General features: G+C 38.8%; 1 protein-coding gene across 2 annotated transcripts in view; it reads right to left on the bottom strand.

The window, feature by feature from the left end:
• The window catches only part of kbtbd8 (kelch repeat and BTB (POZ) domain containing 8), a 31,144-nt gene extending 21,125 nt beyond the window's left edge, over positions 1–10,019 (bottom strand). For both annotated transcript variants that reach the window (XM_034167169.1, XM_034167170.1), the window contains exons 1-2: positions 9,902–10,019; positions 992–1,199 (exon numbers count right to left, since the gene is read on the bottom strand). In XM_034167169.1, coding sequence (XP_034023060.1) covers positions 992–1,199; positions 9,902–9,917 — 224 coding nt within the window. In that variant the 5' untranslated portion in view covers positions 9,918–10,019. The remainder of the gene's footprint in view (positions 1–991; positions 1,200–9,901) is intronic.
• Between the last annotated feature and the right edge of the window lie 3,772 nt (positions 10,020–13,791).

Below are 13,791 nucleotides of genomic sequence, written 5' to 3'. Positions count from 1 at the left end.
CTGGGGAGGTGGCGATACACTGGAAAGAGGATGAATGCAAGTCAGTCACAGCAAGGTGGAGGGAAGGGTAGCATGGTGGAACAGTGAGGTTGCCAAGAGTGGAGGTGGTGAAGATAGATGAGTCTAAAATACTTGGGTCAACTGTCCAAAGTAATGGTGGGAGTGGTAGAGGTGAAGAGAGTGTAGGTAGGGCAGAGTGGGTGGGGAAAAAAAAAAGGTGGCAGGAGTGATTTCTGACATAAGGATATCTGCAAGAGCAAAAGAGAAAGTTTATATGACCTTTCAGACCAGCTATGCTATATGGCTTAGAGACAGTGGCACTAACAAAAAGACAGGAGGCAGAGCTGAAGATTCTATACTATAATTTTCTTTAGGAGTGTCAAGGATGGACAGGAATATGAAATCGCAGATCAGATGAACAGTGCAGGTAGGACGGCAAGGAGACACAGTCACAGAGGTGAGATTGAGATGGCTTGGACATGTACAGGAGGGACCCAGGTTATATAGGGAGAAGGATGGAACCATCAAGCTGGAGTAGAAGAGGGAAGACAAACAGGAGGTTTATGGATCCAGCGAGGGACATGCAGGTGGCTGTTGTGACAGAGGAAGACATAAAGGAAAGGGTAAAATGGAGATGGATAATCTGCTGTGGCAATCCTTAGACTATCAGAAAGAAGATCATGATGATGATGAGTCACCATTTTCTACCATTTCTGAATTTTGTAGTCCTCATAACCCTCACTGTACTCGCATTCGTCACAGCAGTGGGGAAATGGGTGGGCTGTTCTCAGCAGACTGCCACAGAGAAATACTACTGGCTTTGTGCAATGAAATCAAATTACTACCAAAGATCTTCATTTTACACAAAGAATTATATTGCTTATATTGTCCAGCCCTATTAGAGTAGGAAGAATAAATAAAAGAACTGTATTTTCACTGTAAGATGAAACTATTAACTAAGCATTCTTTCAAAGAAATCAGCATTTCTTACCTAAAATATGGACTGATTGCTGCAAGGACATTTCGGTGACATGAGAAAGTCTTGCCATGGTCCACTTCAACAACAATATCTGTGAGCTGTGCTTCATCATACAAGGCTTTTAGTTGCTGAAGGATGTTACAGGCATGAACGGCATCAACCCCGTTGTAGTTGGTGCTGGGAGGTATTCCATTTTGTACTTGTAACAGCTTCCCTACCTCTGAGCATATACAGTAAAGAGGGAAGAGAGAGAGAAAAAAAAATCAAAAAGTATTCATGACATGTAGAAAAAACAAAACAAAATGAAGAAATAACACCTATTAAGAATGAAGAATGATGTGATTGATTGCATACTAACATGTTACATTTTTTGGTCCTCCAGGCTCTTTTATACTCTTACAGTGTTGCCACAGTTACTACTTCATTCACAGATTTATACAGTTACTTTATTAGCAGATGCCAACAACTTGTCAGCAGTTGCTGATTATAACTAATAAGGTAACAAGTAATCTAAGTTGGCTACTCATAAGATTGAGTAATCAGCAAAATAACTAATCTGCAAAGTCACTAATAGTTACTTTTCTGAGTACTCCATCTTAAAAATAAGGAAGTTAGACTGCTCGTTACATTCAGCAGCTGTCATCAAGTTGTCCATGGCTGCTAATGAAGTAACTGTATAAAGTAACTAATAAATTAACTTTTCAAAGTAACTATGACGACACTGCTTACAGTTGGAATAGTTTGCGCCATCTAGCTAGCTGAAATAGTCTCTGCTCTGTGCCTTCCTGTCACAAAAGATTTTTTTCGCTCCGCTATATCGCTTTGGGTAGCATTATGAGAGGCTTTCACCAATTTAAAATTAATTAATTACCATTTATTCAGATATTTTTCATTGTACTGTTAGAATAAAATCCTACATTCTATGTATTGGCATTTAAGACTTTTGAAAGATGGATTTAAGATATTTTATTTCTAATTATATATTAGATTATATATTATATTTAGATTAAAAAATTAATTGCCTTTATAATTTGTACTACGGCAAAAATCACAGTCACATGGGGCAATTTAGGTGCATTCTGCTTTAGGCACATTTTTACATCTACCAAGGATGTAATAAAATAATCTGTTTATTTTTCTGTCTGTCTGTTAGCAAGATTACGTCAAAACTACTGCACAGATTTTGACAAAATTTTCACCACAGATAAATATTAGGGCATGGAAGAACCCATTAAATTTTGGAGATGATCCAGATCTGGATCAAGTTTCACTTTATATAGGCTTTGAAGGATTACTGTTAGCAGGATTACGTCAAAACTACTGCACGGATTTTGATGACATTTTCAACACAGATACATATTAAGCAATGGAAGACTCCATTTAATTTTGGAGATGATCTGGATCTGTTACATTTTAAGTTTGGATGCAACTTCTTTTTCAGAATTCATACCATGATGCATGTTTGGAATAATTACAAAATTTGATGCCCTTTGGCATTCTATGAACACAAAACTGCCTCAATTTTCTCATTTCCACATGGTGGGACCTGTTAAAAGAATAAAAAGTATCATAACATATAGTAAATGCTTAACTATGAGTATACCATCTAGTTATTCCAGTGAACACCATACTGCATCCGAATAACGTGAAAATAATGCAGTCATGAGAACAAAAAATATTGCTGTTTCAAAACTTCTTGTCAAATCCACCTGATATTTTTAAGTAAACAACTTGAAATGAAAGTTTAATTATTGAACATATCTGAAACAATGTTTGGTTGAAAAATTGTATTACATTAAACATAAATGATAAACAACTAAAGCATGGGTTAAAGCAATACATTTTCATCTGATTGAAAATTTTTACTGGCATAAATCAATGCCAGCAATTCCCTAAAATGTGGCATAGTGGGGGCACACACTCTTTTTTCCTCAATAAATACAATAAACACATTATACAGTAAACAAATCTATTCTAAATAGCCTCTAAGGAGCGAGAGAGACAAAGCATAAAAAGAATGCAAAAGTTGAACATAAAAGGTACATAAAAGGTGGTGCTCCCCCAGAACATTTTTTTAAAGACCAAGTCAAATTTTGTATATTCTGGTGAATTTTAACGGGTATGAGGCCCTCTGAAACAAAGAAAACTCACTTCAAACTATGGTGGTCTGGGGGATCTCCCCCAGAATTTTTTTAAAAGAGCAAGTCAAATTTTGTATATTCTGGTGAATTTTAATGGGTATGAAGCCATCTGAAACAAAGAAAACTCACTTCAAACTATGGGTGGTCTGGGGGATCCCCCCCAGAATGTTTTTAAAAGACCAAGTCAAATTTTGTATATTCTGGTGAATTTTAACGGGTATGAGGCCCTCTGAAACAAAGAAAACTCACTTCAAACTATGGTGGTCTGGGGGATCTCCCCCAGAATTTTTTAAAAGAGCAAGTCAAATTTTGTATATTCTGGTGAATTTTAATGGGTATGAAGCCATCTGAAACAAAGAAAACTCACTTCAAACTATGGGTGGTCTGGGGGATCCCCCCCAGAATGTTTTTAAAAGACCAAGTCAAATTTTGTATATTCTGGTGAATTTTAACGGGTATGAGGCCCTCTGAAACAAAGAAAACTCACTTCAAACTATGGTGGTCTGGGGGATCTCCCCTAGAATTTTTTTAAAAGAGCAAGTCAAATTTTGTATATTCTGGTGAATTTTAATGGGTATGAAGCCATCTGAAACAAAGAAAACTCACTTCAAACTATGGGTGGTCTGGGGGATCCCCCCCAGAATGTTTTTAAAAGAGCAAGTCAAATTTTGTATATTCTGGTGAATTTTAATGGGTATGAAGCCATCTGAAACAAAGAAAACTCACTTCAAACTATGGGTGGTCTGGGGGATCTCCCACAGAATTTTTTTTTTTTTTTTTTTTTTTTTTTAAAGCAAGTCAAATTTTGTATATTCTAGTGAATTTTAATGGGTATGAAGCCCCTGAAACAAAGAAAACTCAATTCAAACTGTCAAGTAAAAATTCTTTGTCTTCTGTAGTATTTTGATCCGTTCCATTCCGGTAAATGCACCAAATGGGTGCTGTGTTGCTGGCTGTACAGTCAATAAAATACAAAATTAGGGCCTAAAGCAACTGACAAAGTTGTTCTGCTGTGCACAAAGTAACACTGTCACCAGTTTTGAAACGCATGCGCATTGAGAAACTCAAAATTGGCTTATTCACATTTAATCTGTAAAATGCTCTCACTCGTAAAACAAACTTGGGCTGCAACTAAATTATTTTAGTAATCGATTAATCGTTTTTTTGTTGTTTGTTTTTTTTACTCACATGAGTTTTGCCATTATTTATTGAAGTGAGTTATTATTAAAAGGCCTTTATGACGCAGCATCAACGTTTGTGTGCTGTGCTGAGATGCAAACAGCTTAATGCTAACTTTAACATTGAAAACGCCATAGACATGCTAACACGTTAGCATCGGTCCCGCTTTTAAGTTATAAAATACATCTATCAACTGTTTTAGAAGACCATAACAGGTCGGTTTTTATATAAAAAAGGTAAATATTACTCACAGACATATGCTCTTTAGGTTTTTAGCGGGGGAAAATTAAGATAAAAACGAAATAATACAACAAACCATCGAAGCAGTGAGACGGATCAATGCCTCACTGGTTCAAAGCAAAGCCACACCGCGCTCTACTTGGGGAGTGTCTGACAATGTTCTAACAAAGACAGGGAGGAGAAAGACCATGGCTCATAGCAGGCAGTAAACAGAGCAGAGAGGAAGGAAAATTCACACAGTCCCTTCCTCCGCAGTCCACACTGACATTGCTGCTGCTTTGATTAGCACAGAATGAGATGTTGCTTTGACAGTGAGACTATCATATTTCGGCCCCAAAACACGCATGGCACCACGTGCGCACGCGTATGTGTGGTTAAATTTTCCAAATGACGGAAATCCGTCGTGGTGACGGAGAACTTTAACCCATGAACTAAAGTCACATTGATTGCAAAAAATAAAAATAAAGGCACTATAACCAGCCACACATTCCATCTATCATGTATTATGTTTTACTTTCCCCATTCTTGGCCAGTATCATGTTTTTACACACAGTTGTTAACTTGTTAGTTGGACTGAGTGATGGTAGTAGCTGTTCATAATTTATCCCACATTTAGTCATCCATAAATTGGCAGCTGATGCTTACGTGAAGGCAGCTCACTACTAACCAACCATACAGAAGGTAGACCAGGCATCTATAAGGTAAATAGCCCCTCCAAAAATTGCTCTTTCAATCAATCTCAAGGATCAAAGTTAACCAGATGCCACAAGGTTCATCCTCAGTACAGGGTCTTTATTTCTTTCTGCATTCTTTTAATTTGGTGTGTTACAATATGATAGCATCTGTTGGTTCAGTTATTGTCTACTACAGCTGCAATTTATTGAAAAGGTCAAAGTGGGTAATATTGTGACTGACATGGAAAATGTATGGTCTTGTAATGCTGCAGCCACTCCACTCTGTGCACACTTGATCCCATCAGATGTCAGAAGACAAACACGGCTTGGAAACCACTTGGAAAGCTCAGGGGCTGTACACATACTTCTTCAACTGGAGCTGTGTTAAGGAGGGAATCGGGCATTGTTTGTTATCTTTTTATAACCACCAATGATCAACCTTTGCAGAACTGTGGAAGGACTACATAAAAAGAGGGACATCTGTTAAATTTAGATTTTTCTGAACACCTCGTATTTTTCCACACACTGTACCGCACAGTTGGGGGGGGGTGTTGCATTCATAGAGTCCCTTAATTGAAAGAGTAGCGACATGACGAGTCGGGGGAAAAAAAACAAAAAAAAAACAGTCATGTGACTCATGGTGCCATCTTGGAGCCAAAATAGCATTTGCTGTTTATTTACTTATTCACTGAAAATGAGGGTTGTTCATTTGGATGCACAAATAGACACAACAAGGGCTTCAAGATGTACAGATTCCCTTCAGATCTGAACAGAAGAAAAATTTGGGAAAATAAAGTCAGCTGTGTGGGATGGAAGCGACTTCATCGTCAAAGCTTTGCGAGGTAAATTTAATTGTTCAGTCCCATGTACAGTAAAACTCACCTAAACCGTCATTGTATAAACCGGATATTCGCAGTAACCGGACAAAAAAAGGCCCAAAGTTTTGGTATTGTTTTCGATGTAATAAACACCAGATATAACTGATTTTGGATAACGGATTTTTTTCACTCACATTGGATAAAATGTCCCATCCAATCGCAATGCATTTCCATTAAAAACCCCTCGCATGTGGAACCGGAGTCATTTCCGTAAAAGCCTGACTGTTTATTTTTTTCACACCGTGCTCAGACTCAGAGCCGTAGCCTGATGTGCACCTATTAAATCAGACACAGCAAAAGGCTGAGATTTTAAATTTTTCTGCTTTCACTCCTTCGTGTCCCATCATATTTTAATCGTTTTTGCAGTGTGCACACTGACTACATTTTGATAATGGATCAAATGCATTTGGCAGAAAAAAAGTTTTCAGAGGAAATTTTGACCCATTCATTAAATGAGGCGCAGGTCCCGATTCAGGATTCCCTGTAGATGTTTGAAAAATGTACCTAATTTGTACCTTGAAAGAATTTATTAAACTGCAACTAAAATCAATCATCAAAAATTATAAATTTGATAGCTTAACTATTTTTAAACTCCCTTGAACAGTCATGGTATAAACCAGATGTTTTTGTATTGTTTTCCATGTAATAAACACCGTATATATCGGATTTTGTAGATTTGGTAGAGAGGTGAAGAAGAGAGTGCAGGCAAGGTGGAGTGGGTGAAGAAAGGTGGCAGGAGTGATTTGTAGCTGAGGAATATCAGCAAGAGTGAAGGGGAAAGTTTACAAGACAGTAGTGAGACCAGCTATGTTGTACAGCTTAGAGACGGTGGCACTAACAAAAAGGCAGGAGGCAGAGCTGGAGGTGTCAGAGCTGACGATGTTGAGATTCTCTTTGGCAGTGACAAGAATAGACAGGATTAGGAATGAACATAGAGGGACAGCTCAGGTGGGACGGTTTGGAGACAAACTCAGAGAGGCGAGATTGAGATGGTTTGGACATGTGCAAAGGAGGGACCTGGGGTATACAGGGAGAAGGATGCTGAGGATGGAGCCACCAGGCAGGAGGAGAAGAGGGAGGCCAAAGAGGAGGTTTATGGATGTGCTGAGGGAAGACATGCAGGTGGTTGGTGTGACAAAGGAGGATTCAGACAACAGGATGAGATGGAAACGATTGATCTGCTGTGGCGACCCCTAACTGGAACAGCCGAAAGAAAAAGAATATATGATTATGTATAACGGATTTTCACTCATACTGGATAAAATGTCCCATCCGATCGCAATGTATTTCCATTAAAACCCTGAGCAATCTGGACGTGCAAAGTAACAGAGGTACAAATTAAAGTTCCAGGCTAACACTCGCTGATTTGTGAAAAGTGGGACCGGAGTCATTTCCGTGATTAAAAGCCCGGCCGCTTTTTTTTTTTTTTTCTTCACATCGTGCTCAGACTCGGATCTGCAGCCTGGACGTGCACCTGTTAAATCAAGCACAAAAGGCTGTGATTTGACACTTTTCTGCTTTCACTCCTTTGTCTCCCATCATATTTTAATAGTTTTTGCAGTGCAAATGTTGATTACATTTCAGGATCACATACATTTGGCAGAAAAGTGCACAACTTTACAACACAGAAAAAAATGTAATTGCACAGCTTTCCTTTGAATTAGAGGTGATGACTGTAGAAAGAAAAGCTTGTTGAGGGTCAAATTAATCCATAATAAAGCTTAATCCAGAGACGGAGAACGTTAAAACTGTCACGCACATCATGGCATGACATGGAGTTACACAGTTGCAGAAGCATAAATCAGGCTTTAAATTAATTAAATAAATAATCATAAATTGTAAATTTAAGTAAGTTTGATAGCTTAACTATTTTTATATTTATTTTGATAGTACCTGTACCTGGATGTGTTGCTGTTTGTGGTTAAATGATAAAAAGAAATGTTGAAAACATAAAAGGTTCATTCAGTAGTTCAGCACCATTGACCCCCAAAATGGTGCCATGTTCTGAGTTGACGCCACTCTCTCAATTAAGGGGCTCTAGGCATTCAGTACCACCAGAACTGAAAAAGTCTAAGGGAAACAGTGGTGACTGGCATCATTACATTTCTGTTATTATAGCCAGCACATATTCCTGTGATTGAGTGTGAGCTCTGCATGTACAGAAATTAAACAAATGTAAGAATTTCAAGTAAACAAATATTGTGCTTACATTTGAAAAGTATCCATTACCCTTTAAAACCCTGAACTGGGGGCAAAAATACCCTTTAACAGCAAGTCTCTTTGACTTCTCCCTTGTTTCACTCTTGGTCGCCACAGCAGATCCAATGTGGATCTGCACGTTAATTTCTCACAAGTTTTACACTAGATGCCTTTCCTGAGGCAACACCACATTACATGGAGAATGAGCAGGGGTGGCCTTAAACCTGGAAACCTTCCACACAAAAAACAAGTGAGTTTAACCCCTTGGTCACTGAAAATACCAAGTGAAAATACCCTCTAAAAATATGAAAGGAACTGATTTTGTAGCAAATGGCTACAGAGAACATGTAGCTGTGAAACCAATAATAATAATAATAACAATAATAATAATACAATGTAATATACATCTCACAGTGACAGCCACCTCTCTGAGATCTTGTGAGATTTTGCAGGATTTGAAAACTTAATAGGGTGAGGGTGAATTGATCGCCGGCTACATAGACTGTTGCTTTGGCTACGGAGTCTTGGCCAATATAAAAAGAAGGGTAGAGGTACCAGCAAAATTCCAGAGGGAACACAAGTGTGAAATATATAAAATAGGGGAACTGTATTTCCCACTAAGGTTTATCCCACACTTTTGTAGTTGTTGCTGCTGCCGTCCTCTCATAAGATTCACCAGAGATCATTTTAGTGACATTTGCTTTCTCTTATGTTATGCGTTTGGCATTAATCATAGAAAGCAATTAAACTTGATTACCTTAACATAACTGAGTATTTATCAGCATGTGATCAGAAAGTATACAAGGACACAGTTATAAAGCAACAATTAAATAAGTACAGCACATTCACTGGAATGATGTCATCAAAGTCAATACTTCCATCATTTTTAATTGAACTAAAATTATTTGCTGCTCACGATCAAATAAGACTTCCTAACAAATGCCTGGTGTAACCCCGACAGGACAAAAGACTCAACGTGAGTTAAGACAAAACTGCCTGGCCAGGAGTAGCTAACTTTTTTCACATAGTCTGTGAAACTACGAAAGCAAAAGGCAACGTGTAGCTACAATATCTCTGTTAATCATTTTTAACTCTTCAGAGGGTATTTCTTCTTTTTTTTAATGACAAAAATCCGCGTGCTGTCTGAGACGTTAGCTGGTTTCTAACTTTTAGCAGAAAGGTAGCTACGAGGCTAATGTTAGCAAGCCTTCTTTGACACAAAATTGCGATTTATAAGGGACGACAAAATATCATGACCGGTCACTAACAGTATTATATCTGTAGTACTAACAAGCTCCATTTCTAATGCGTTCTTTTTTTTCCGGAGCAACAACAATGAAACCAACTTGTGCCCAACATTTTGTCTCTTGTTACAAACAAGTGTTTACACAACCAGCTGGGTGTCGCGAGCTAGTTAGCCCGGCAGCTAAAGCTAATGACAAGCAGCACTTTTTCAGGAGTCGCTTTAAGCTTCACCTGTTCTAACGAAAAATAGAAAACGTCACGATTCCCTTTTAGCCGCGACCGCTGTGTTTTACGAACACGCAGACACGCACATCGCAACTTTAAAAAGTCTGATTGCTACACAAAACAATAAAGGTTTTTGCTAACCTCCACTGGCAGCCATTCTCTCCAATCTGTCTCGGGGCAGACGTCAGTGAGTGTACAGCGAACCCCCGGAAACAAGGTACAGCCAATCAGTGGCGGAGCACGGCTCTGTCGACCAATTATATTATTTGCCTTCTGAAATAGAATAAAGTTGATTGTAAATAGTAAAGGCATATTATAAATGTGACAAATTAAAGACTAAATCAAGTAATGTAAACATCCATACACAGTATTCCTTTAAAAAATAAATTACAAAAACTGTCTGACATATTTCACTTTTCTTACAAGCTTAGCCACAAAACTTTAAAGCATTTTATTTAAGCCTCCACACACACTTCACAGTTGTGACATATGATAAACACATGTATAAATAGGACACCTTGTAGGTATTAACAAATTCATTTTGGGATTACTTACAACTTTTATTTCTGGTCATGTTAAACTAATATGTGGACTATTTAGCATGTCAGCACTGGCACTCCTCAGGGGTGTGTTCTCTCCCCACTGCTCTTCTCCCTCTACACAAACGACTGCACCTCAGGGAACCCCTCTCTTAAACTCTGAAATTTGCAGATGATACTATCATCATTGGTCTTATCCAGGATGGTGATGAGGCTGCATACAGGCAGGAGGTGGAACAGGTGGTCCTCTGGTGTGATCAGAACAACCTGGAGCTGAACACACTCAAGAAGACTGTGGAAATGATAGTGGACTTCAGGAGAAACTCCCCCTGACAGTTCGTTGAACTGTCAGGTCTGCAGAAAAAAAATCATCAGTGCCAGCCTTCCCTCCATCCATGACTTATACTGGTCCAGGACCAGGAAGCAAGCTGGTAACATCTCTGCAGACCCCTCACACCCTGGACACACACTGTTTAAACTCCTCCCCTCTGGTCAACGTTACAGAACTCTGTATGTCAAAATAACCAGACACAGGAACAGTTTCTTTCCACAGACCGTCACACCGATGAACAATTTAACCTGCCATAAAATTCACTAATTCATCTACCTCATACAGGTGAACAAATTTTACATTAAGTAATTTATTAGGTTTGTGTGTGTGTTTTGAGTTATTTATGGTGTTAATATCGATAGCAGAATCATTTTTATCACCAAGTTTTATGTTGAGATATTGGACAGCACACTGCTGATAATTTGTCAGTAGCATAATCGGCCGGCAAAATCCCGCATGGAGACACAGTGATGTCTACAGTGAAACATTTTACTCTCCAAACACTGAAGAGTGAGTGTGTGAACTTAAAAATGAAAAAATAATAATAATCAGGTGCAATTGCAAGTGGGGGGGGACAACGTATAAGAATTGTAGCTGATGTGAATCCATTCAGAGTTGTTAGAATAATTGATAACTGAGTCTGATTCTACAAATTCAGCATTTTAAATGTTGCAGCCCCTCAATTATATATATATATATATATATATATATATATATATATATATATATATATATATATATATATATATATAAACAAATAAACTGTGATAGAGCATACAGGAATTTGTTTTCCTGGATTGAGCTGCAACGATTAATTGATTAAAGTAATTGCCAATTATGTTAGTTGTCTGTCCTTTTTATGTCAAGATACTAACATATCCCCCCCCCATGTCTTCAATGTCAATGTTTTATGACTTTTAAATTTTTGTAGCCGTTTTCTGGCAGTAAACTGAATATCTTTGGGTTATGAACAAAACAAAATATTTGAAGGTGGTATCTTGACATTTTTTTTTCACCATTTAGTGACATTTTATTGATCAAATGACTAATAGATTAATCATAACAAGGTTAATCTGATCTGGTGATGATCTAGTGGTTAAACTGTTGAGCTTGAGACCAGAGGATCCTCTGTTCAATTCCCAGCCTGACTGGAAAATCACTAAGGGCCCTTGGGCAAGATCCTTAATCCCCTAGTTGTTCCCGGTGTGTAGTGAGCACCTTGTGTGACAGCACCCTGACATCGGGGCAAATGTGAGGCATTATTGTAAAGCGCTTTGGGAGTCTGATGCAGATGGAAATGCGCTATATAAATGCACTCCATTTATTTAACTTGAATCTGTTTGTTTCTCCTTTGCACACATTTTTATTGCACATTTTATTTGCACATTTTTTATTGTGAATTATTTCATGTTTAGTGTTTATTTATAAAAACTTGTACAGTCAAATTCATTGTATTCTTTGAAGATACTTGGTGAAGAAAGGCTATTGTGATTATGATGTACCCCAACCTCCATGACTGGTGCATTGTTCAAACAGTGATACAGTATTGACATGAACTGGTATATTAGAAAAACACAGATTTGGCTATATTTTATCAAATGTTTTGAACTGCTAAAGTTCAACAATTAAAAACGTAGTTTGTTTGTGTTGTTGTGGTAGTATACATTAAATATACTGTGGCTTTTTTTTTTTTTTTTACTCCCAAGATAGCTGGCCTATTAATTCTCAGGGATTAATTTAGGAATCTTAAAAAAAAAATTAATTAAAAATTTAAAACAAATTTTTTCTTACAAATGACAAAAATGTCAAAGATGAGTGGAGCACTCAGACACTTGATTTGTTTGCTAACAATGTTTTAATTTAATATCTGGTCTCTTTTTTTTAAGTGAACATATCTTTGAAAGTCACTCTGGAGGAGCTCAGAGTCGAGCCGCTGCTCCTCCACATCGAAAGGAGCCAGCTGAGGTGACTCAGGCATCTTTTCCAGATGCCCCCTGGACGCCTCACTGGAGAGGTGTTCTGGGCACGTCCCATCGGGAGGAGGCCCCGGGGAAGACCCAGATCACGCTGGAAGGACTACGTCTCTCAGCTGGCTTGGGAACGCCTCAGGGTTCCCCCGGAGGAGCTGGGGGAGGTGTGTGTGGATCAGGAGGTCTGGGCAGCTTTGCTTGAGCTGCTGCCCCCGCGACCCGACCTAGTATAAGCGGAAGAAAATGGATGGATGGATGGATGGATGGATGGATGGATGGATGGATGGATGGATGGATGGATGGATGGATGGATGGATGGATGGATGGATGGATGGATGGATGGATGGATGGATCTTTGAAAGTGACAAGCACAAAAACAGGTTTTCTCTGGGAGGTCTAAAAACTGGTATAATCAGGTAGTGTCTTCTACAGTACTTTCAGATGCTCCTTTTAGTGGATCATCTTTCCCAATCTCACTCTGTCTCCCTGCATCTTCTTCTGTCACACCAACCACATGCATGTCCTCCTACACTACAGCCACAAACCTCCTTTTTGGCCTTCCTCATGACCTGGTGGCTCTTTCCTCAAAATCTTTTTTTTCCTGTATCCCCTGCATCCATTGTCTGTACATGCCCAAACCATCTCAATCTCACTTCTCTCACTTTGGCTCGGTGCTTGGTCGAATCAGTGCTGTCCCTCTGATATGCCCATTCCTAATCCTGTCCATTTTTGTTTCTGTCAAAGAAACCCGCACCATCTTCAGCTCTGCGTCTTGCCATTTTGTTAGCATCACTGTCTCTAAGTCTTAGAGCTTAGCTGGTCTCACGATCCCAGATAAGCGGTAGAAAATGAGATGAGTGATGAGTGTTTCCAGTGCAAAAGCATCCCAGTTCAAAGTCCACCATTCTCCATGGAGCTGTGCCCAAAAGGCCATTGGCATTCAACATGCAGATCCACACTTGATATGCTGAGGTGACGCTGAGTGAAACAAAGGAGAAGCTGAAGGGTATTAGTGTTGCTTGTTTGCCATCCATCCATCCATTTTCTATACCCACTTACTCCAACTAAGGGTCACGGGGGCTGGAGCCTATGACAGCAGTCATAGGGCATGAGGCAGAGTACACCCTGGCAAGACACAAGTCTATCACAGGGCTGCTTGTTTGTAAGTGTTTTTCAATTCCAAAGGCTAGG

Source organism: Thalassophryne amazonica, chromosome 3 (genome assembly GCF_902500255.1).
Source record: "Thalassophryne amazonica chromosome 3, fThaAma1.1, whole genome shotgun sequence".
Lineage (NCBI taxonomy): Eukaryota > Metazoa > Chordata > Actinopteri > Batrachoidiformes > Batrachoididae > Thalassophryne > Thalassophryne amazonica.
This window is presented reverse-complemented; position numbering and strand designations above follow the sequence as displayed.